Source organism: Erithacus rubecula (genome assembly GCF_903797595.1).
Source record: "Erithacus rubecula genome assembly, chromosome: 20".
NCBI classification, from domain to species: domain Eukaryota; kingdom Metazoa; phylum Chordata; class Aves; order Passeriformes; family Muscicapidae; genus Erithacus; species Erithacus rubecula.
Window position 1 is genome coordinate 8,327,831 of NC_136672.1, and position 24,828 is coordinate 8,352,658.

General features: G+C 42.3%; 2 protein-coding genes across 10 annotated transcripts in view; one reads left to right on the forward strand and one right to left on the reverse strand.

The window, feature by feature from the left end:
* Window positions 1-24,805, reverse strand: part of TEX2 (testis expressed 2) — a 56,388-nt gene extending 31,583 nt beyond the window's left edge. Inside the window, exons 1-2 of one of the 7 annotated variants that reach the window (XM_079323848.1) lie at window positions 24,676-24,805; window positions 24,272-24,331 (exon numbers count right to left, since the gene is read on the reverse strand). The gene's annotated coding sequence lies outside the window, so the exon portion shown is untranslated. Of the gene's footprint in view, window positions 1-7,267; window positions 7,376-12,833; window positions 13,034-24,271 lie in introns of those variants that run through there. The other 6 variants (XM_079323846.1, XM_079323847.1, XM_079323851.1 and 3 more) reach the window with 6 other exon arrangements.
* LOC306810851 (uncharacterized protein) lies at window positions 12,897-17,277 on the forward strand (the record flags this gene model as incomplete). Of its 3 annotated transcripts, XR_013776562.1 has the most annotated exons (3): window positions 12,897-13,384; window positions 14,177-14,375; window positions 16,427-17,277. XR_013776562.1 is itself a non-coding variant. In XM_079323863.1 (2 exons), the coding sequence occupies 2 exons, from the start codon at window positions 12,897-12,899 to the stop codon at window positions 16,599-16,601; spliced, it is 663 nt and encodes a 220-aa protein (XP_079179989.1). In that variant the 3' UTR covers window positions 16,602-17,277. The 3 variants fall into 3 exon arrangements, 2 of the variants coding, with proteins under 2 accessions (XP_079179989.1, XP_079179990.1); XM_079323863.1 differs by lacking the exon at window positions 14,177-14,375; XM_079323864.1 differs by lacking the exon at window positions 16,427-17,277 and having other exon boundaries at window positions 14,177-16,418.
* Window positions 24,806-24,828: the final 23 nt, after the last annotated feature.

Sequence of the window (24,828 nt, forward strand, 5' to 3'; positions counted from 1 at the left end):
ATTCAAATTTCTAATTATGATCAATTAAATTCCCCTGGCATCTCCATGAGTTAATGTATTCCATAGTTAACATCTATTGTTCCTTTTACATCCACTAGTCATTACTTTTAAATGAACTACAGAGCCAGGGTTGGTAATTACTATCAAACAATAGCCTGTGAAACCTTCCTGTCAGGGATCCAGTTACCCAGCCTGGAGATAAGGCTTTAAAGCTCAATTTCCTTCAGGATCAAGAGGAAGTATTGCTTCACTTTCCAAGTTCATGCAACTGGATTTGAGATACAGAGGTGGGGGGGAAAGAGAGGGAAAAAAACCCCAAAAACCAACAAAACCTGTTTTAAATCCAGGGCAGAAATGAAAAAGTTGATATCAATATCAAGCAATATGAAAAGACTGTAGTCAAATGTGTTGAGCAGAAGCCAATCCCAGATCATGGCCAAAACTGATGGTGCCACCCACTAAGGATCATAAAATACACACACAGTACATACCCCTGACAGAGTAACCCAGGTCAGACAATTAAATTGAGTTAGAATTAAAACACTTCCAGCAGGAGTTCTCTGAGCATCATTAAAAAACCCAAACATTTCTGTGTAAATGCTTTTAAGTTCAGAACAATTTAAGTTAAATAATCAGCATTTAAGTATGCTTAGAGATACTTAAAAAGAGGATCCTAGGCAAGATTTTAACATCTTGACAATTATATTATATTTTTAATGAAAATTATAAATCTATCAAAGAAACCAGTAAGAGCATTTTCAAGTCCAGGACAGAAAAGTCAAGTAAAATTGCAATGGCAAACAATGAGCCTTCAAAACTAACAGAATTTTGCTGCAAACAAAATTATTGGAATTTTGTTGCTGCAGCTGACATCCTCAAGTTTGTCTCTACAACACTTCAAAAATAATCAAGCAAAAATGATTTAATGTTAGCTAAGCAAGTGTCCTCTATATTAATATTTTCCCCAAAGACTTAAGAAAGGTCAGCTACCACATCAGTTCCTCTGCCTTTATGGATAAAAGAATAATTATTATTTCCTATTCTCCTTCCATGACACACCACCTACCAAAAACTTTAAAAGCTGCACTACAGTCCCATTTTAACAATCACAAAAAGCTAAGCAGTTAAAGGTTCTCCAGAAACTCAGAAAAATCTAATTTCTTTTTATTTAGTGATTTTCTGAAGGCTGAAGTGAAGCAGTAGTTTTAAGAAATCCAACATTTTCCCTAACAGAAGAAATAAAAGAAGTTTTAGGCAAAGCTCTGCTCATTGGAATAGATTCAAGCTGCACCAGAGTATAATTATATCAAAGAACATTTACTCCCAGTTGGCACAGTAAGAATTAATAAAAATTCTAGTACATATATAAGACTTTCTCCATTTTCATGTTCTCCTCCTATGAACTGTATTCTTGTTTATCATTTGTAATTGCATGCAACAACTCTTCTTCCAAACCACTCCCCATTAAACAGTTCAAAGAGATCTTTTATTAGGTCTAAGAACAAAATAAAATAGTAACAAATGATCACCATATCCCCTCCCTCACCCTCCATCAGAGATTTTGGGGTTTTAGTCATTTCCTATAACATACATTGCTGTCTTTAAAATTATGTTAAAATATCTGTTTTTTCCTGGTGTTGGCATAAAAAATTACCTAAAAATCTAATCTGGCCACAAGTGAGAAATGCCCCAGAAAAAGGAAAGTTTACAGACCTAGATCTGAAATTTCTGCAGCAAGGGATTCAGAAATAGACACATTAAAACAAGGGCAAACTCAGTGCCAGCCTAAAACCAGCTTTTCCCACTTTTCTCAAACTGCTGTCTGTACACTTCAGAGTCACCCTGGCAAGCCAAAGGAGAGCAAAGAAACCCCAACAATAGTCTTACAGTGCTGAGCAATAAATATATATAAATATATAGCTGCTGCATTTGCTCTCTTCTAAAAGGGAGGAGAGTCTAAATCAGAATATTCTGGTGCTGCACAAGTTCTGCATCTCAACAGAACATGCTGGATTTCTGCAATAATAAAGCATCAAAAGCTTACACATAGAAAATTACATCCTGTGGAAAGGGTAAATGGTGAGGTAAAATGGTGCAGAATTGTAACTTGCTTTCTTATCTCAGTGGAAAAAAAAAAAATCACCTCCTCATTAATCTGATCAAAGATTATCTAAAACCTCCGTGGATTAATCCACAGCTGAAAACTCTACCCAAATCTACGATTAAATTAAAGGTCACTATGAAATCTTTAGGGTAAATTTTGACCAAGTGACTTAGAGAAAAGCATGTTTCCAAAATTCAGTAAAATAAGGTGCCCTGAATCCTAAATTTAGCAGCACAAATCAGTAACTCAAACTCTAGGTTCCCATGTAAAATGTAGTTATGAGAGGTAATTTTAAAAGGAATGGAATCTACAGATTTACCTATAGGTATCTAAAGACTTTTTTTTTTTCCAGGGGATTTTTAATGATTTATCAAATTTCATATTTTTTATGTACAGAATTCATTTTCATTTCATGTTCTGCAGAGGATTAGCATGCAAGGTGATTTATGGCTTTTTAACCTGATAGGACAAAACACAGTACACAATCATGGTTTCTTTAGGTCTCAGAGATGTTTTCAAAGTTACAGAAGGGGATATTCTCTGGTATTATTAAATGGGACTAAAGCATTTAATACTTAAAAGTAATTAGTTTTGGATCTAGCAGTTCCCTAAGAAGCAAGGTAATAACTCTTCAAATAAAATAAACAGTTAGAAAAAAACAGACAAAGATCTACAGACCAGCTAGCTGGCACAAAGTGAAACAAAAACAACTAATCAAAGCAAGGCTATTTTCAGAAAGCTTAAATTGTCTAGGGAAAGGAGAAGGGCTACATTTACATTTAATACAAATATAGTATTCATACCTAGCTAGAAAGGCAGTTGTACTTAACACATGGAAATTAATTATCTTAAGGCACCTGGAGTAACAGAGCAAGCTGCAAGTATTAACATAAGGAACTGCAGATAGAGAGCACATTGATTCCAGCTGTTCACCTCCCTGCATCTCATCTACCTGAGGAAAAGTGTCTTTGATAAATGCAGAAAATGCATCTACAGCAGCCCAGGAGTTCTCAGAAGCTTCTGCAAGAAGAGGGTCCAAAGGACAGAAACAGTTAGGAAAAGGTCAATAAACAGGACTTAAAACATGCAAGTCTTTTCAGAGCTGCCATCAGGTTTGAGAAGTGGTGGGACAAAAGTAATTCAACCCAGAAGTCAAATTTCTCTGCAGTTTCCTTAAAATCATTTTTCCCAGCAGCTGAGGTAGTCCTGCCAATCACTCCATGCCATGCAATGAATGGTCTCTCCTGTCACTGGATTCCATGAAAAAATTAATGGAGACAGGTATTACCAGCATTTCCTGCTGCCTGGAAACTGCAAGAGAAACATAAATCAGCAGCAGGGAACAGAAAGCTCTTTGTGATTCAATTCTAGAAGAAAATGGACTGGAATTCCAGATTTCTCTGAAAGCCCTGTGCAGGTAATCATGTTATTTTTAGTTACAGTATTATTAAGAGGGTGAGAAAAATTTTGCTTTAACTTACCTGACTAAAGAGCAGTGCTCACACAGTTTATGGAAAAAGTAAGATAATAAAGAGTCACTAACACCTTAAAGCAGCAACAGCAAAGACTGATAACCACATTAATGCAGCTCTAGAATCACATATATTATAGCAAGAATTATGCAGAGATCATAAACTACTGATGACAGCTCCCGTGCTTAAAATACTTGAACTTCTAATTCATAGAAAGATCCATAGAAGGTTAACAAAAACAACCCCCAACAAACTCTAAAGAATCCTTGTCCTAAGAATAGCCAGAAAATAAAATGTCAGGTTTGGAACTGGCAAGTAGCAGACATTTCTCTTTCTGCTTAAGGCAACACTCATCTCATTCAGATTTATGTTTAACTCAGGTACCTAGAAACTAAAATGAAAAAGTTCAGCAGCACTGTGGTTTTCCAGCTGGAGGACACAGAGCAATGAGCACAGGACAACATCCAAGACACTGAAATGGAACCCAGATGGCCCCAAACAACCTGAATTTTTATCATGCTAAGGACAAAGCATTTTGCTTCTTGAAAAAAGCCAAAAACCCAAGCAAACACACAATACAGAAACACTGTTGACCCTCAATGAGCAAAGATATTAACTGAGGCTCAACAAAAATATTAGGACAGACAACCCAGACCTCCCCAGCTTCCCAACTGACTGTCATGATAGAAGGGCTCTTGGGAGCTTTTAATCCATTTTAGTATCTCTCAATGACTAATTTTGAATTAAAGAGTGGCTTAAGCATGCTATGATTAAAAATACTGGACTCCAAGACAGACACAGAACCACTCAAGTGCACAGGGGTGAAGCAATATACAATTCCTAGTTATTCTATTAGACTACATTCTAATATTTCACAAAATCCACAGAAGTATTAAGGCAAAAACCAGTATGTGGCAAAAGCATTTCCATGTGTGTTTCACATCAATACATTTTCTTATTTTTCTCATAGTATTTATAACTCTAAGCATTTCAAGGTGTAAACTTATTACTTGACAGACATTGGCAAGAATTTTCCCTGGACTTTGTTATTCAGCACATGAAAGAGGTTTTGCCACAAACAGCACTGAAATCAAAGGCAGCAGCTCCATCTGCATTCCCCTCTGTTTCTTGCATTACACACAGAAGAGAGATTTAATGAATCAGTGAAATAAATAAAGTCTTCTGGTGGTTTGGTTTTGGGTTGTTTTTTGTTTTTTTTTTTCAGAAGCAACTGAGGTAAGTTCTATTTCTAACAGCTGCAATAACTTTAATTGCAACATCTGACAGGTCAATTACAGATTGCCTGACCTTAACAGCTGCTTTACAGGCCTGACTCCATTGAAACCAACTGAGTCAGAAAATGATGAGCATCTCCCACAACATAATTTTTATGCCTAATTGCTAAGAAACCATAGGAGGGAAATACATGGGAAAAAATACCCCAACTTTGCTGGCATTCTGAATTTAAATGATCATTTTACAGGAAAGTTAAGACACCATATTGGTCATAAGTACACTGAGAGGGTACTAGTGAGGTCCTAGTGCATATGGGGATCCTCCCTACTCTTGTTTTTCTCTCTCAAAATGTGGTACTGATAACAAACCTGGAAGGCTAATTTGTCATGTGAATACTCAAAAAAAAAAAAAAAAAAACCAACCACGAAAAAAACCCCAAACAAAACAAGATTGGAAAGAACATAAACAGAACTCTCTTCTTTCTTCAGCAGCATGGATCTACCCCAACATGGTCTTTCCCTGGGTGAGTCAGGCCATCAGTGTGAAATTAAAGAAAAATAAAATTTTCCTTAAGAGCTTTAAGTTTATTAAAGGTTTCCTGAACTTTTCAACAGTCTTTGAGAAGTGTTCTCACACATTATTCATTTTCTCTCAACCTTTGCTTCTCCATGGTGTAATTCAGTCACAGCACACAAGCACAGGTCCTTAACTTAGTGGAAGGAAGACCTCAAATACACCAGTAAAATGTGACTTCTGTAAATGAAATCACTCTTCCAGAACTCCATTTCAGAGAGGCACATACTAAATTTTGACCAGCTACAAAGAGAGCTGTAAAACATACAGACACAAAGATCTCACTTCTGAGAACAATAATCAGTGTAGGAATTTCATCTGACAACCCCACAGCCTAAAAAGTAGAAAGGTCAGCAAGTGGATGTCTTCTAACAATATATACTAAAATTCACCAGCTACCTGCTCAGTGCAATATGAACAGCTTAAAAATTTTTAATGAATTTTTAAGAACTCCAGTTCTACTTTACATTCAAACTGTATTAATGCAAACTCTCTATTGTCATTCTCCTTTGCAATTACTTCCTTGTAAAAAAGATCTAAGTCTTCCCTTTCTTATCCTGTATTTGCTATTCAATAAACAGGTATCATCAGTGTAGTGTTTGTCCAGGAAATGCCTTCAACACCATAAATAATTTCTACAGTGTCAGCCAGTTAAACAGTTAAGGGTGAATGCACTCTCCTCTATGTGGGTTACATTTTGTGCATACACATGCACAGAAAGTGTCATTAAAGCAGCTTCAAGGAAATTAATTTAAGGTCATAAATTTTAAGGTCTTGATTTGCTGGGAGATAAAAGAACAGCAAAAGCCACCAGATGAATTTAAAAGGGCAAAGGGAAATAAGTGTCTTTGAGCCATATCCTGCCTTGTCCAATTATAGAATTATGCAGGCAAGTCTAATTTCAGGCATAGGGCAACGCTCCTATATCCATGCTTAATTCATGCACCAGGCATTTGTTTATCAAAGAGAGTCAAGCTCTGAACTCCAAGCACTGTGAGTAGGCTGTGGGTATGCACAGCACATACTTGTCAGGGTGTGGGTGTGTAAACGAGGCTTTTCATTGCTCAGAGAGGTCAGGGCACAGAAGCCAAGCGGGAGTGGCAGCTCAGGTTGTCTTCCAGGGTAAGGTGACAAAATAGTGAGGATTGAAGGGTGAGGAAGCTGCTCCCATCCCTACAGAGCTGCCTCAGCTGTCCTCTGTACAAGGCTTTAGAGACAATGCTGGTCACTCTTTTGGGGAAACTGGACAGTGCAAGTGCAAATGCACACAGGGGATGGAAATCTCTCACCTCCATTCATCACCACCCCGTGAGATAAGCTCCTCTCTGTGAAAATGAGGAACAGCCTCCACACCCCCTCAAAAGTCCTGCCAGCTCTGTGAAGCATCAGAGGTGTTATGCCAACAGAAAAGCCCTTCCCCAGCAGCAGAACTGAACAGACCACACAAACCAGCGTGGATTCAGCTCGGGTTACTCAAGAGGGAGGCTCGAAAAGCCACTGTTCACACCTCACCCATTTGTGTCTACAAAGAAGTCTGCAAAACAGACAGCCCATGGTATTTTCATTGGTAAATGCACTGCTTAGGGCAGCTGAATGGAAGAAGCAGATTAAAAATACATATCCTGAGAAAGCAAAACGACTCCACAATTTACTCATTTTTATAATTTCAATTGTGAAGTTTTAACACGATAGAAAGAATGATAGCTATCTAGATAGGATTTAAAATTAAACTGGAGAGTTGGCCCAACTCATCAGAAAAGCAAAGGTTCATAAAATGTGTTTTAATACTCAAAAAACATTGCCAAACCACATCTCAAACCGGCATGACAAAAGAAGTGGAGAGCCACACAACTAAATATTTACACTCTTAAATACAACACACCTCTTAATGCATCTTTTCAGACACTCAGAGTTTTCTGAAACTGTCAGGCACTGCTTTCAGCTTGCCTGAAATCTCTCAGCAGAGTTAAGGCTTCTGGGAACACTCGGCCTGTTGTCATAAAGGGAATGATAAAAGGGAAAAAAGGGAATTACAAAATAGGAGAAAGTTTGTATGCACAGCTGGTCCATTCTCCATCCACATCTCTTGCTTCTCACTAAAAATAACATATAAATAGAGAGTAACACTTTTTTCTTTTCTATAAAAATACTTTTGTAAAGTTGTCACGCATTTGCTCATAAGGTTTATTCAAAACCTGGCAAAGCATTTATTAACCAGCACACTTCTGAGTTGACAGACGTTCTTTCCACTTCTCCCAATTCCTTTGTTTAATACTTCAAGTCAAGTTGAAAAGGAAGAAGCGTGGAAGTGATTAGACAAAAAGAAATGCCATGGAGGAGGTCCTACTAAGATAAGCCTCACCAAATGTCACAGCAGCTCCAAACAAGACACGAATTGTACAGATCACTTTCATTTCCCAACAAAGAACATTTATTTATATGAACAACCCCAAGCATTACACAAGAGTACTAGGAAAGAAAGTGAAGCCTCTCTGGGCAACAGGGATGACAGATACATATTAAGCAAGCAGAATGGCAATGCCCAGCTTGGAAAGCATCCAGAGAGAAACTTCACCTTGCCCTGGCCACAGTGGGGCAGGGAGATGGGGACAAGAAGTGGGAGGTGACAGCAGGCAGGGCTGTGGGAACGCTCTGCTCCCGCACGGGCATCGCTCCCAGCCTCAGCTGGGGGAGCCTGGGATGGATCCCGGCTCAGGCAGGCTCTGGTACTTGGGGTTTCAGAACACAAGGCAGCAGAACACGGTGCAGCCCACAGGCAGGAGACAGCGAGCACAACTCGGACAACTTCCACTGCCTCTCCATGTCACATGTTCGGCAACATTCCCACCCACCTCCCACAACACAGGCGTGTGAGCACCACCAGCTCCTTTCCAGCACAGAACCCTCATTCTTCGAGCCTGTCTGGCCTCACAAAAACAAGCGGGTTTATTTTCTCAGTCTTAATCCTGATTTCCAGGGAAACAGAATGTTTTTTACATCTCTCTATGTAATTTCAGATCAGAACTTACTGCAGCTCGTGACAGGTCACATTCACATTTCACTCCTCTGCCATCTGCTTTGAAATTCCCAGTATCATAGGAGTCTATACCTTTGTGCTTATAATTCTGCAGTCCTATTTTACAACTGAAGTGCAAACAAAACACATTAAATCCAGAGTAAGATCTAGTCTTGTAGCTCTGTCTTCTATTTCCACCATTAAAACCCAACAGAGCAGTTTTTTGGCTCAAGCAGATCCTTTAAAAGAGCACTCCAATGCCTGAATAACCATTTTCATACTCTTTTAAGAGACCCTGTTCTAAGCTTGATCATCCCACCTTCTCACAGCTCCAGGGTAACAATCCTACATGACATGCAAAATAGTCCCAGCACTAAGGGACATTCTCCTGCAACATTCCTGTCATCCAACACCAGCAGGGTCAGAGAGCACAACATGTTATAAACCACTGAGACACTGGGTAATGAATATTAAAGCCATGTTCACACAACGATTCATTTCCGCTGCCCTCCTGGCCTTTATGGGAAAACACCACTGTTTACCATGTTTATTGATCTTCTGTTATCCATTGTACATCAGTCCTCTTCCCTTTTAGAACCCCAACTGCACTAGGTATTGATTTGTTGGACTTTGCACAGCAGAGTAACACACCTTACTGTCAGGACAGGAGAGAGTTAAAACAAATAGGAAAGACAACGAACAGAGAAGTAGGAGTTTTGAGGAGCAGAAAGGCAAGATCAGAGAATAAACTTTTGTATATAATTATATTCTCATGTCTCTCCAAAGACACTAACAATTGGCTTCAACAGAGACAACAGTACCCAGAGAATGAATATGACTGGTAAATAACACCTTGGAACTCCTCTCTTCCCAGAGAAGTAGGAAGAAAAAAAAAAAAAACAAACAGCAAAATTTACAGGGATTACTGCACACTGCAGACACCTCAGTCACTCTAACCTACTCTACCATCAGAACTTGCTCCTCTGCTTCCTTTCTCTCACCATTTCCAACAGAAGCAAGACTGGCTTTGGCTAACACAGGAAGTTTTCAAGCAATGCCTCTCAGATTCTTTAACTGAGCAATTTCAACTTAAGACATTTGGTTTTTATTTTTCAGAGATAATGGTCATCAAAGAGTGCATTAAAGGAAATTATGAGAGAGGCAGATTCTGCATTACCAAACTGGTCTGACTGGGAGTCCTGCACTACACTGGTTGAATTGTTACTGTGCTGACCAAGGAGAGGAGATTTTGCTCTGTAGACTCAAACTCATGAAATCAAGTTAGCACATGGCAGCCTCCAGTGCATAACTCCAACAAGGACTTGTGTGAAAGAACATAAAAATCACCTTAAAAGACTTAAAATTCCATTTGTCAAGTATGTAAATACTTTAGGATCTGTGGTACACAAAGCTTGGCCAAATTAAACAAATCCATTCACATATAGCTTTTCTGAAGATGACACTACTTCAGTGCTGTCTCTGCAGGAGGTCAAACCTCATCCCTCACCATGCTCTGAGTGAGAATAAACCCTCACAGCCACAGCACCTCCAGGTCTTGTTGTCTTGATCAAAATCCCATTTCCAGATTAAGTATTATTAACTTTGCCATGTTAACAGAAGCTTTACAGAAGACAACCTCCAAGAAGAGATAATTCACAATTCTGTCAAGAACAGCTGATACTATGTTTTTATGACACAATTGGAATTTTTGTCCAGAAAAGATGATTAATTCAACCACTTGCAGTACAAAACCTCCCCCCCAAACCAAACCCTTTACTTTGTGAATCTGAACCATTTAGCACAATCCTCTACATTAAGGAGTGGTACACTTTTTTCCTTTTGGTATCAACAGTTCTGACATGATATTGTTCTCTCAGTAGCTCAATGTTCTACCCTCCTCCGCCTTGAAAGCACAGCACATCCTTTTCAAGTGTCCACTTTGCATTTTTTAAAAATGTTCATGCCCTTTATCAGGCACATGTGGCACCCTTGTGCACTTCCAGAGTTGGTTTCTACTCTGAATGCATCTCTTCTAATACAATTGCCACTCATGAGAGCTCACAGTATTAACTCTTATCTTTATTTTTCTAATCTCTAAGCCTACATTATGCTCTCATTTTCCAGCATACATTGTTATCTGATTGTTTCATTTAGGGCAGCAAGGGTTTCTAGAACATGAGGTCTTTATTCATGGATATGTTTTAGAGCACACTGAATTAGCATTACTACAGTGGACATCTGATACCACAATTTCTAGCTTACCAAAGGAAAAAAATAAAAATCCAGAGATTTGAGGGATGTGTTTAAGACCAGAATTTACTCCCCTCCATTCTTTTGAGACCTACAGTTTATCCTAATAAACAGCCTTCATTTTTCTTCAGCTCCCAGGCAGGTGTCAGTTACAGTCTCTGCACACTCAGCACCACAATTTTTTCATCTCGCAGGTAGAAACTGGCTAAAGCTCAGAGAGCAGGGCAGGGGAACATGTCCTTACCTATGCTCACTGCCACACCTGTGACTGGTCACCTTCACTCACACAATGTAACTCTGGTGGTCTTTCAAAGGTGCTACAAGAGAAACCTTCTGATTTCTGATTTCATCACAGGGATTTGGTTGAGCTGGAACAGAAGATATGGGCAGAGCAGCAAAATCCCCAAATACATCAACAAAAAAGGCTGTTTGAATGCAACAATGCATCCTCAGTCCTCTAGCTACATGATTTTAAAGGTATTTCAGTTATATTAGCCTTTTATTTACTAAGTAAGTTTCTGTATCTCCCATTACTGTGTTTACATACCTACCACAACAGAGAAATTATTGGTATTACACATTATGTCCAGGCTTCTTGTTCTACACTCTTTGCTTTGAAAACAGTTGGTTTAGAGGTTCTTTAGTTAAAAACAACTAAGCATTTGGTATTAAAAGTTTGGAATTCCTAAGAGTTGCTACCACAGAAAAAGAAGTATGTAATTAATACACACTATTGGGCCATATCCTTCCTCAAGTTTTAACTTTGGATTTTTTTTTTTTTTTTTTTTTTCTTAAATAGGTCATTTCAATAAGTTCTTTGCATGGACCAGAAGTGTTATTCACAAGAGAAGTGTTCAGCTTGCCAGTACAACTCCCAGGGGATACCATACCCCAGCAAATTCTAGGGTAAGACATCTCTGAGCACAGAATCAACTTCTTGGTCTTCTACTCAAGGGAGACAGCACCCTGCACTGCTTTAGAAACACTACTTCAAGCCTCAGCACTTACTTGGAGCATAATTAATATGCCACCCACAACACAGCACCTTGTTGAATCAGCTCTTAAGTCAGACAGAACAGTAACCTCCCATAAATCATAAAGCAGCATGATGTCAGAGTCTTTAAAAGTCAATTTTAACATCCCAAATCACTAGTTTACCCTTTTACACGTAAGGTAAAGTGCTTTGACCTCTCATTTAGCACATTTTCAGTTCCAAGAAAATGAAAACAGGGTACTCATACTGCCTGAATTTTATTCAATTTAGGAATATTAAGTTATTTTAGCGCTAAAAATACAACATTTTCTTGTAAAAAGATACACTCTTGAAATGTGAGCATGCCTTATTTTTCCTGAGTTACACAGGCAATATCATCTTGAAAGAGGAGTATGACAAAGCATCTTAACAAAAGATAATCTCACAGCACTGAAGACTAACGCTAATATATCTTATGGTTATAATACTTAAGTTGCATACGAAAGTTTAAATTAACCTCCGCTGTGTACTTCATTTCCCAAAATTATTGGTGAGGAGTTCCTAAAGACATTTCCCGACAGATACAAATCACCAAGAAGTTGAGCACAAACATTTAGAAGGAACTTTAACACACGCTGAAGAGACACAGTACACAGGTTTAGCCCCTGAACGGCAATAAAGATAACACAGATGACACTGAAAATTAAGCAGAAACCAAGGAGCCGACAGCTAGGGCAAGAGAGAGGAAACAATTTCAGTAGACAGGAAACCTCTCGCCTTTGGTGGTAAAAGCCAACCGAAAAAATTTCCCCCGGTTCCAGCAGAAGCCACCGCTGCCGCCTCCTCTGTTTTTAAGGTGTCGCTCGCACTCGGGCAGCTCCTGCCCAGCTGCACGCCCGGCTCGGCAAACCCCGCTCCGCTCCCGCGCCGAGCGGCAGCGGCTCCATCCCGCTCCGGCCCGGCCCGGCCCCGCTCCCCGCGGGCTCCCGGCTGCCCCCGGCCCTGCCCGGCCCCGAGAGCCGCCCGCGGCCCGGCCCGACCGCCGCCCTCGGCCCGGCGCTCCTCCCTGCCCGCAGCCCGCGGGGACCGGCGGCACTGCCGGCGCGGGGCCGCCGGCCGCCCTCACGGCGCTGCCCGGCCCCTCGGCTCAGCCGCGGCTCCCGGCACTGCCCGGCCCGCTCAGCTCCCGGCGCTGCCCCGAGTCCTCACCTCAGCCGCGGCTCCCGGCACTGCCCCTGCCCCTGCCTCTGCCCCTCACCTCAGCCGCGGCTCATGGCACTGCCCGCTCCTGCCCGCGCCGGGCAGCGGCAGCAGCGGGGAGGCGGCGGCGCCGCCAATCCGGGCCCCGCGGGGGGACGGGCCTGCCCGAGCCGCCGCAGCGCCGGCCCGAGGGGCGGAACGGGGCGGGCCGGAGCGGGGCGGGCAGGGCCGGGGCCGGGGCTGGCGCCGGGGAAAGGGGCAGGGACTGGGGGAGTCCCGGCGGCTGGAGCGGCCCTGTCCGTGCCCCGGGCGCAGCCGGTGTTGCAGCGGCCGGTGGTGGTGGCGCTCGGAACGGCCCCGGGGCGAGGAGCCGCTCGGGCCCGCGGCCGCTGCCGGTTCCAGCCGCTGCCGGTTCCGGCCGTGCCGAGCCTCCGGCCCCGTGCGGGCCGCCCCGATATCCCGCCGGTTCCCGGAGCGCGGCGCTCGGTGCGGTTGGTGTCACAGGCTCAGTGCAGGGCTCGCCGCTGCATCCTGAGGGAGCGGCTGCGGCAGAAAGCATGGTTAGTACCACAGAGAAGCTGCTTGCTATCTAAACATTTCAGAAATCACCAGGAATTATCGGCTCCCTAACCGAGTAGGCACTTATCCCAGGAAATGTGCCCTGACAGAGGTCATTTTGTTTACCCTTCATATTTCCCAAGTTGCAGCACACAGGGAAAATAAAATAATTGTCTGTGTCAAAAGGTTGTTTTCTCAATAATGGTCTTATGCAATAAATTACAGCCTTTCTATGCTTTTAGCCTTTACTTGATTGCTGTTGCTTGTGAAGGCAGTTAATGATGACATTACAGCATTACACTGGGTCAGACTGGTGCTGGCCCAGGTTTCTTTACTGAACCCTTGGGTTAATTTGGCTGTGCCAATTATATTCTCTTTAATAATTTCAGTTCGAATTAAAACATAAAGAATCCTGCAAGGTCTTTCAGACTCTATTTCATATTGGCCTTTAAATGTGTGATACTTAATGAGGTGATGGGACTAAATTTATTTACTAACCAATATTTAATGGGATATGTGAGCAGAATTCAAATTTCTCCAAACTAGCCATTGCAAAGAGTTAAGTATAAATTATTAATTTTTGAACCGTTTCCTGTGTTACCTGCAGCTGTAGCTGTGCTGATGGGATGTTGCTGTACCAGGTATTACACATATGGTACAAGTAGGGGTTGCAGTCTAGGTCAGAACTAGGTGCAGGTAGCATTCAGACTCCTCTCATTACATGGCAGCAACAGTTCAGTGTTTGTGGAAGTGAATTATTCACAGGCATCTTTAAGTTCTGTTTTTAAAAGCAGGATTCCTGCATGTAATGGAAAACCAGAGTTACTGAGAGCAGCCAGCACCTGCCAAAAACTGCTTCAGTGAGGAATGGCCTGAGCTCACCAAATGGATGGTTAGAGCCTTCAAGCTGTTGGATGTTCAAGCACTAAACTCATCCAGTCTTAAGGCTTGCAGCTGAAGGAACTGAAGGAACCCAGTAAAAGACTGCATTGTGTGAGCATCACAACAGCACCTCAACTTAGTCTCAATTTTTTTAATGAAAAAGACAACATTCTGTTTGAAAACAGGTACAGATGTATTCATCTAGGACACGGTTCTGTTCATGGCTGCCCTTGTACATAGAAGACCTTTGAATCCTCATACAAAGCCAATGTTAATGTTTCCAGAGTCTGGAGATAAGATAATGGTTGTTTCCTTAACAACAAGTTTTCCCTGCATGAACAGAGCCTATGGCTGAAACTGTGGCTGAGGGGTTGATTTTGGCTGTGTTAAACTATCAACTCACTGGAGTATCTGAAGTTTTTTCTGCCCTCTCTTTGCATGTAACTTAGGTGACACATGGACTAAAACTCCTGACCTCAAGATAAATATTTGTGCTCCTGGAGTTAGGTCCTCAGCAGAGGCTTCTTCCATAGCATGGTATGTGCTGAGCAAAGGCTGCAGGCAGCCACTGGGAAAAACTGGGCACAAGCTGTATCTGAGCAGGGTACCATGCTCTGGGCTTCTTGGGAATCCTTTCTAAAGGCAAGTCCCAGTCAGGTAGAAGAGGGGGACAAGAAAAATCTCAGAATATTTGAATCACTCAGTGCTGTAAGAGAAAATCCTTTTGTTGAATTATTTACCTTCCACCTTTCCTACAAAAAAACAAGAGTATGAATTAATGCTTATTTATTTTTAATATTTCAGTATCCCATGTCTAAATATACAGTCATTGTGAGAAATGGCAGCCTGCAGGGTCTAGAAACAGGTATCTACAGTCAGGAGCTGCTTTTGAAAATAATTACTTTAATATTTTGGAATATGTGAGGAAGACATTTAAATGCCTTTAAAAGCAGTGCTTGAGCAAGCTGTAAAATAATAGATAATATTTCTCCCCCAGAGCTGCTGTGAAGCTCAGATAATTTCTTTATAATGCCCCCCTCAGAATTTCACAGCTCAGGGCAGTTTAAAGCCTCTACTTTTGTGAGAAAAGAACATTACATGAGCTTTAGGGTTCTACATGGTTTTCACAAATCCCATTGCTCTCATATCCTGGGGAAGACCCAAGAGCTGCAGGACAGCCCTGCTTGCAATTTTATGCTGAGAAGCTTTAAAAGGAATGAGGCAGCAGCTGAGCCTGAACGTGTGAATCTTGGCAAACATGGGTTTGTGTGTGAGAGAACAGCTTTACTTTTGGTTTGTTTGGTTGTTACCAGTGCAACATTAAATGCAATGGAAAGAGGCTTAGTGTGGAAAAAGCCCAAACAAGGCTCCAGCCCAGCAGTGTGTGCAGAGCCCAGCAAGGACTGCCAATGCTGGGGCTTCCCAGTGCTTCAGCTGGCTCTGTGGCTATGGAGGGGAGTATGAGCTTCCTGAAAGCCACATTCCTTCCACAGCACCTGTGGGCCCATCTTCTGCTTGTCAGACACCTCAGTGAGAGTCTTCTCAGCACCCCCCAAATTCTCTCTCTGCCAGTGGCTTCACTGCTTCTTTGGGTCTGAATTGTCTAATTTAAAAATTGCCCATCATGTTCTCCACCCCATCACTCCTCCCCAAACTGGTCCCAGTCCCTGGGCCAGGCTCCTTGCTGGCACAAAGGGGCACAGCCTGGTCATAACCCTCCCCAGACAGCTCCCCAAGCCTGGCTCCAGCTCTGCTTCTCTGTTTCTGAAATCCCACTGGGGACTGCAGAAATCCTGAGCTCATGTTGCTTCCTGTGCTAAAGCACATTATTCTGGGGTTTAGGGCTTTTTATTGCTGCTTCATTTTTAAAGCTGAGCTGAGGCTAGATCACAGAATCACAGGATAATTAAGGTTGGAAAAGACATCCAACATTATCTAGTCCAACCTTTGACTAATCATCACCTTGTCAGCTAGACCAGAGTACACATAACTCCTCAATTATGAAAGCAGGCTGGTCTCAAATCCAGTTGTAAAACAAAATATCCAAAAGAATGGTGGAGAAAAACATTAAAAATTACAGGAATTTAGTTCTTGTTTGCCCTTGTGATCTTCCTATTTCCCTCTCTCTCTCTCTCTTTTTTTTTTTTTTTAATTTTTTTAAGCCTTTTAGGCTGCCAGGTATCTGTGGAGAAACAGCTCTTTGCAACTTCTCACGTCAAGTCCTTTCACTCAGAGAAGGCACATTTCCAGAGCCAGAGGAGATTCCAACTTGCACCCCTGTCCAGCACAGCCTCTGGTGGCTGCCAGGAGCTCAGGTGGATTCTCAGGACTGGCTAAAGCAAGGGCAGCAGAGGCAGAGCCTGTCCAGGTGTTGTGGTGCTGCCAAGGTGACACCCAGAGGCAGAGCTGTTCCTGGGGAAGGTGCTTTGTTAGGCAGCCTGGCTCAGGCAGTTTCAGTGCTGGGAATTTGCATTGGTTTCTCTGAGATCTGCAGAACATCCTGAATGGTTCTCACACGGGTTTGTCTCTCTCTGACACTGAACCCCAGCTGGGGAAATGGCCAGAGCACACATGCAGTGATGCCACCCATCACTGGGGAAGGGGCAAGTCCCTGGGCCACCCTGAACAGCCATGTGCCTGCTGCCAAAGTCACTGCAAGGTTGTATGAGCTGGTATCTGTATTTCAGTGTACCTGGCAAATGTACAAAACTCTAAAAGCCTGAAATCTGATCTGCACATGGTGGAGAAGTCAATACCCCTCCCTCCGCAGGGACCTTGGTGAGGTAGGATATTGTGGCTGAGTGCTGGAGCACTCCAGAGTGCAACTGTGGCAAAATCCAAAGCTGGGCTAAGGTTGAGGGATACAGTGGCAATAAGGCTGCAGTTTGTCTGTACAGGTACTGCACCACAAGTCCTTGGCAATAATATCAAATGCTACAGACAATTTTCTGGTAATCAGGAAAAGCAAAGCACAAAATAAACAGTGAGTCCTGACCTTTCAGCTACCAAATCATTCACCTATTTTAAATCTACAAGTAAATTTAGTTCTGACATTACAGAACAGCTGAAGATACGTATTTAAATCAGGCACATACACTGCAAGTTTTCCACATACACAGGAGCATTAACACCAGGCAGCAGCACCCTCCTGCTCCTGCCTGGACAGATACTATAGTTCCACACTGCTGGGCCTAATTTAAATGTTTAGTTAAGGGAAAAGAGCATTGACTATAGACTAGAAATGAACAGCAGCCTTTAGATCCACAAGTCCAAACCAACTGTCAGGAGGTCCATAATGTTTTTTGGGGGCAGAAGGAGAACATACGGTCAGTCCATCTCTAGTGATTTTATTGCCCCTTGTCTTCAGAGGGAAAGTCAGAAAAATTAATCTGAATTAATAACACCCCTGACCTGAGAGTTACACCAGTGAGTTTTGTTACTCAGAGTTAAAGTGGCCTTCATTTGATTTAGCTTTCTTCATTTTCCAAGTAAAGTACACTAAATCAGATTAATGCTACTTAATTCTGAATATGAATATCTGCATAGGTCTTAATAGAATTTAACTAATCTGCTTTAAAATATAATTAAGATCAAGTTTCCTGAGTGTCCCCTTCAAGGAAAGACTCACATCAATAGACTTAATGGGAATTGTTCCTCGATTGTGCTGGCATGAGATCAAAACATCACTATCATAAAAATAGCCACATCTTGCTTAGATGTCTTTGTTCTGAGAGCATTAACACCCGACCCAGAGCTGAATGTATACCTGCTGAAATGGCAGCAGAAATGGCAGCATGAAGTGAACTCTTAGTTACAAAAGAGGGATAAAACACTGACCTCCAGCAGCCATCCCCTATTGCCATTTTCTGCAAACAGCATCACACTGAGCAGGACAGCATCTGGCTTCATGTCACCTTGGGGTTTTCTCAGAGTGCCATTAAATCTTTCAATTAAATATTGCTCAGTAATCTATCCAGGAAGAATTCCTGAGTCAAAATTTCAAATGCTGATGGATAATGTAGTATGTTTTCCACATAAATCCAATAAGATATACTAAAAATTTGATATGTACATGCAGTCTGTGCTAGAATAAAAAGTAAACTAAACATGTCTAAGCTTTTAGAACATCAAATCCAGATTCCAGACAACATTAAAACCTTCCAGATTTGAGTGAGACTCACCAGTCAGTGCTGCCTTCCACTGAATTTAGACAGAGAATTAATCTTGATATTCAAAGCCTTCCAAAACCTGCATGTTTTAAAAATAGCAAAATTTATTTCTTTTGAAGTATGGGTTTGTTACAGCTATTTAGGAACCTCTTACTCAAGTCAGATGGATCTTGAACCTCCCCTGGGGATGGTTTAGATGTCAGTTTTCATCCATTAACAGATTGGAAACTGTCCAGGGCAATATTGCAAGAAAACACACTATGTCCAGGCTTTCTTCCGGTTTCTTCCTCTGTTAAACAAGACTCTGAGCAGTTCTCAACAAATAAATCCAAGGTTAAATATGATAAACAGGGCAAGGAATGCAGAGAAATTCAAATGGGTATTACAATGCACCCTGCTCATTGGTCAAAGGGGTATTTCTCTCTAGTCAGAAGTGGAATATGGAATAAAAACCCTTGGGCAGTGAGAACCTCATCTTGCCCCAATGCCATCACTTATTTGTGCTCCTTGTCACTGACAGTAAGTGTGCAAAGGTCTTACTCTTCATCAGCACAATGCCACACCCTGAGTGTGTAACCCCAGTTGACACAGAGTTCAGGCAAAAGCTGATGAGACCCAAAGAGGTTTAATATTGCCTTTCACTGGATATTCTTTTGCATAAGAAATAACCAACTTCTCATACATGAGCAGGCAGCTGAAAGAGGAACAGCCACCCTAAGAGGGCAAAAGGGCAAATCTGGAGGAGAAGCTGGTGCATTCAAGGTTTCTGCCAGCTGGAAAACATAGGCTTGGAAGATGCAGGGAGGAGGACAGTGCTTGGGGTGACAGGGAGCTCCCAGCTCCTACAGGAGCAGCCTTCTCTCCAAACCAGGTAGAACCAGATGAAACCTACAAGAATGACCTTGAGAATAAAAAAGTGCTTCTGGATAAGTGCTGGCTAAAAGGTTTGAAATTGCATGCAGAGAAAGAATATTGTCTGATTCCTATGATTTTAGAGGAAACAGAATTTTGTACTTTCTTTGTAAATAAAAGAGCTGCATCAGAGTACCTGAGTGATCAATTTTCCCTGCTATTAGAAACAATCTGCTGGGCACAAAACCTTTTAAGTGTCTCGGTCAAAGACAGGACATAAAAGCTCCATTCATCTCCTCATGGAAAGGCAGCAACTTCATCCCTTTGACTGCAAGTGCACAGAGCTTGAAAAGCATGAAGGGGACATGTGCTGGGGACATGATGATGCTGACACTCCTCTGCCCTCAGCCTCATCTTTCACTGACAGAAGTACAAAGCAGGGGTAGAGCAGCTTTGTGATTTGTGCTTTGTGAAAATCACCAAGTGATTTTGGACCAGTGGGATGACTCTAGAAGACACAGCAATGAGGAGCACACAGCCCTCTCCATGTTTGTATGCAACGAAGAAAACACAGATGTGACCTTTGTCAGCAGTCAGTGCACTCATTAGTGTGTCAGAGATAATAACTCTTACACATGAAAATCTGACCTACATATGCTACAAAAGAGGAAAAGGCAACAATTTTCTAAAGTCTTTATTATGCTGTTAATGATTATAAGCTGAAAAACTAGACCATAATGCAGGAACATTGTAATTAAAAAGCATCAATTATCATTTTCTCCTTGCAGGGCACATTAGACAGGTTTGCTTTCCACAGTCCCCTTGGGAATACAGATAGACATGTAGGGCTGTGTGATTCATTCTGGAACAGTCAGAGAGGAAGCAACTCAGTGGGAAAAGATCAGCTTCAAGAAAAAAAAAAAAAAAAAAGGAAAAGGAAATGATAGTTAAAGACACTCCTTTCTATGTTTCTTGTTTGACAAAGCACAGGTGTGTGTCAGGCTGTTTCTAACAGACCAGCCCTTACCTCCCTCCAGCCATGACTAAACTGGATTTCTGCAGTGTACACGATGTTCTGAGGCTCCAGGGCTGAGCCAGCTAATACCTTCAGTCACGCTGAACATACCATCCTTCTGCAGAGATCACTGGGCCCTGAGCTCCTGGCAGGAATGTGAATCTCTCTTCAGAGGGCTGCAAATTTCCCCTCTCTCCTGCCTGAAGGTCTCTGACTCGCAGCCAGGGTGGACAGATCATCCAGAGGCTGTTTCAGACTCAGCATTCACAGGTGGAACCAGTTTTTCAACAGTGCCAATGTGTGCTGTAAGTTCATGCAGAGTGGTTCTTGCAGCCCTGAGGAAGTGCCTAGAAAATGTGATCCATCACTTTGTGTGCAAGGACTGCATTCAGACACCCTTGGCATTCTGTGTTTCCAGCTCTGCCATGGATCACACTGCAGAATCACAGCTCACCTCCAGCCACCTCAGAGCTTCTGCCTCCTAACAGCTACTGCAGCTCTCAGCATTCCTAATAAGAATGCTCTTTAAAACTCCTGTTCCTTTAATCAGCATGAAGTTGAAACAAAAATATTAAAAAACCTCAAACAGTAAAAATCAAACCTAAGCTTTGAGACTGCGAGATTTTCATCATGCTTTAAATAATTTAAACTTATTCAAAAGCAATCTATATTTCCTATTGACAAGCTCATGTTAATTTAATAACCTGCGTGGCTGTAATTTTCATTAATTGACTGATACTCTGACCACATCTTAATAGACTTGACAATTTTTTCTCCTATTACACTCTCACAACCTATTATCAAGCAGGCATGCAAAGTTCACCCCTTCCAGTAACACCATGATTCAGCCCACTTAAGACAAAGCTCTCATCTTTCTTCTATATTTTTCAACTTCTTTGTCCCCTCTGCTCCTGGGACAGGTCAAAGTGCCTTGGAAGCACACAAGGCAGAGCTGGTTGGAGCTTGAACCACTCCAGAAGGTCCCACAGTGAGACAGGCTGGGAGGGTGGGGAGAGCCCCAGGGAGCTCAGGGGTTTGGCTCAGGTCAGTTCCATGAAGACAGCACTCACTCAGGGCTCTGAGCAACACAGGTTCTCAGCAAAGACTCTTCTGCCCTTGTAGTGCTGTCTCATTGGTTTTCAAAGTGAAATTGTGTCAGTCACAGTGGAGACTTGGCTCTGTGTGTAGTTAACAAACGAATAAACAAGGCAGTGCAGAGGATTTAAAGCCAAGCTCTCCCTACGCAGAGCTGACAGTGCCATGTGGAAACAGGTGATTTCAGCAGTCACAGCTCCTCTGCAAGCACTCAACAGGGCTTGGATTATGCCAGCTGAATAACAGTGTAATAGGATGTTTTCTTTTGAAGCACACATTCCCAGGATGGTGCATCACACAGGCGCCTCAGGACTCCACATCCCCATCCAGGACTGACACACTGGGAGCAGCAGAAACCTGGGGCACTGGTGTCATTACCTGCAACTGGGCTTCTTGTTAACGTATTTATTTTCTTCTTCTCCTGACAATGTCACCTGACAATGATAAACACCCAGGAATGTCAGCGCTGATTCTGTCACAGCACGTTCCCCAGAGCAGCACCAATACCATGAAGTGTGGAGCTATTAAGGTCTGGACTGATGGATTGTTTATTCCAAACCTTCCACAGTCTTGGGGATTTCTCTCCACCAGACCTGCTCATTCCCCTCTGTCTTTCCTTTCATCTTCTTTTAATTTTCTTTCTTCACTGTAATGAGCCTTCATGCCAAGACCTCCTTTTATCTCCTGAATAAAACATTAAACCAAAAAGACAACTACAGAAGAATCAGGGCAGTAACCAGAGAACAGTGGAACTGTCACACTGGTCACTTCTGGTTTTCATACAGTGAAAAATTGTTACATTTTTTATCATTGTCCCAAAGGAGACCCTGATTTCATGTCCCACTCTTACACTTTCAGGATTACACAAAAATATATTGCTAATCTATCCACTTCAGAGGAAAAATCCATCTTTACTACGGCTAACAGTTTAGTTGTGGATTTCTCCTCAAACAATACCTTTTGCATCTGAATTCCTCTTAACCATGGGAATGTGGTCCAAACAGTGTGAGCTCCATTTCTAACAATCACCATTAGAGCTTCCCACACAGTCCAGATCCAGGCTGATGGGGGCACAGCCTGAGAGCTTTTGCAGTGACAGCCTTGCCCTTTGCTTTGTGCTCAATCTTTCACTTCAGCTTCATGCTGCTGTTCTGTTTGTCATCAGACTTGCAGTGACTCTCTCTCCGAGGAAACTGTGATTTCTTTTGTTATTACATTTCACATTTAACTACACTGATTATTTCCCGCAATGGTGAGAATTTTTTTAGACTTCCCACTCAGCATGTTTGTGGCTGGTGAGAAAATAAATTACCAATATAAATATAAATGCTCACATTTAGCTGAAACCTCCCATGCAAGCTACATTCTCATGACTGCTCAACTCTCTAATTGGAGCACTTGTTACTTACAGTTGAATATGAAGGCAATAAGCCCTACTTTTTCTGATTCCTTAGATATGTCAAATTGCTTATTACCTCCAAAATAACTGCAGAAGTGATGTTTATTCTGCTTTCACCTATTCAGAAAGGCCTTGAAATTCTAAACAACAAAATTAACTAGCATTTAAAATCTGTTCTGACACTTTATTGCATTCAGTTTGGTTTCTAGTTTAGTTGGTGGGTTTTTTTTTTTCATTTGATGCTTCTGTTTTTCTCAAGCTTTGTTTCTTTGCCCTGTGCCTGCCCTCTCCTTGCACGAGGTGAGCTGTACTCAGTTTGAGTGTCACCTCCCCTGCCTCCAAAAGCTGGGATTTAAGACAGCTCAGTGATGAACTGCAGCACAAAGAATTTGAACCGAACCTAGCTCACAAAGCAGCAGGTGGAATAACGCCGCAGAAAAGTAAATTAATGCCGAGGTTTATCAGGAACTGCTGAAAGCAGTGCCCCAGCATTCACGAACAATTCACTACCCCAGGGGAGAGGGGAAGAAGCCACGGTGGGCAGATTTACACTGCGTTTAAGGCACTGTTCTTTAACAGCGGCGGAGGTCGGGAAGAGGCAGACGAGCGCTGTAGGAACAAAACTTCCCCCGGCTCCATTTATATATTTATTTATCCTTTTATTGCTGCTCGGTGGGAAAGGGCAAGAGCCGGCCGGAGCTGCGCCTGCAGTGCCGCCGCAGCCCAGCAGGGGGCAGCGCCGCACCGGCCCCGGGCCCGCGGAGCCGGCCTTAAACTCGCATTAAACTCGCCTAAAACTCGCTTTAAACTCGCCTTAAATTCGCCTAAAACTCGCCTTAATCTCGCCTTAAATTCGCCTTAAACTCACCTTAAACTCGCCTTAAATTCGCGTTACACCGGGAAAATGGAGCTACGCAGGGAAACTGGCGTTACACCGGGAAACTCGCGTTACACCGGGAAACTCGCGGTGCCCCTTGGCTGCGAATGGAAAAGGAAAGCGACCATGCAGAGGAAAGGGCTTGATCCAGGCATTTCTGTGTCACCTCTAAAGCCTTTGCTCCGCAATAGGAAAAATACGCCGAAGTTACCCCAGCTGGGGGTGGGTAAGGCTCTTCCCGAACGAGCTGAGTGGAAGCAGGGGAATGCTCAGAGAATGGCACAAGGGTCCCGGGCATGTGCCATCCCTTTATTCTGCTCAAAGAGTAAATTTTCTTTTTAAATTTAATTAATTAAATACATTAATTAATTTCATCTTAATTAATATCTAATTTTCTATTTGCTGAGCTCAACTTGGTGACAACACAGAAATCTCTTTTCTGCTGTTGTTGTTTTCAATAATGTATTGAGCTCCAATCTGAGTTTTGATTTGTTTGGTAACAATTATTCCCCAAATATTTCCAACAGGATCATGAGGTTTGTTTGGCACATGCTCATATCAGAACTCCTTGTGCAGTTGTTTACTCATGGGCCCATTTACCTCGTCTTCACTGGTGACATCTGCTGATTATTGTGCCATACTCTGGAATATTTGTGTTATCTGCAAGACAAAACAGAAGAGCTCAAAGCAGTGCACAGCACCCTGAGAAATGGACAGTTCACACGTTTCAATAATGCAAACAACTAGTATTAGATAATTAAATCCAAAATAATTTAGGATTACTCCAGACAAGAGACAAGCTGAAAACCAGCAATGAATTCTTCCACTGCTGCTCCATCATGTCCAGATGATGTTCTGAAGCTTTCCAAACCCCAGTGTTCCCCAAGCTTTGACAAAAGCTGGGAAGGGTTTGTAGAGCAACTTTTACCTTTGTAACTTAGTAAAAGACTTATGTGAATGCAAGCACTCCCCCCTCAGTTCTTAAAGCAATTTAGTGCATTTACCTGTTGTTACATTGGTTCCTGACTCCAGATCTAAGAGCCTGGAATGTGTTGCAGAGGGGGCATCTTCCAAATGCCAATACATACAATGGATCTGTGGCTCATCACGAATAAAAGAAACTTCACAGGCATTCATTGCAATATGAAGGTGCAAGA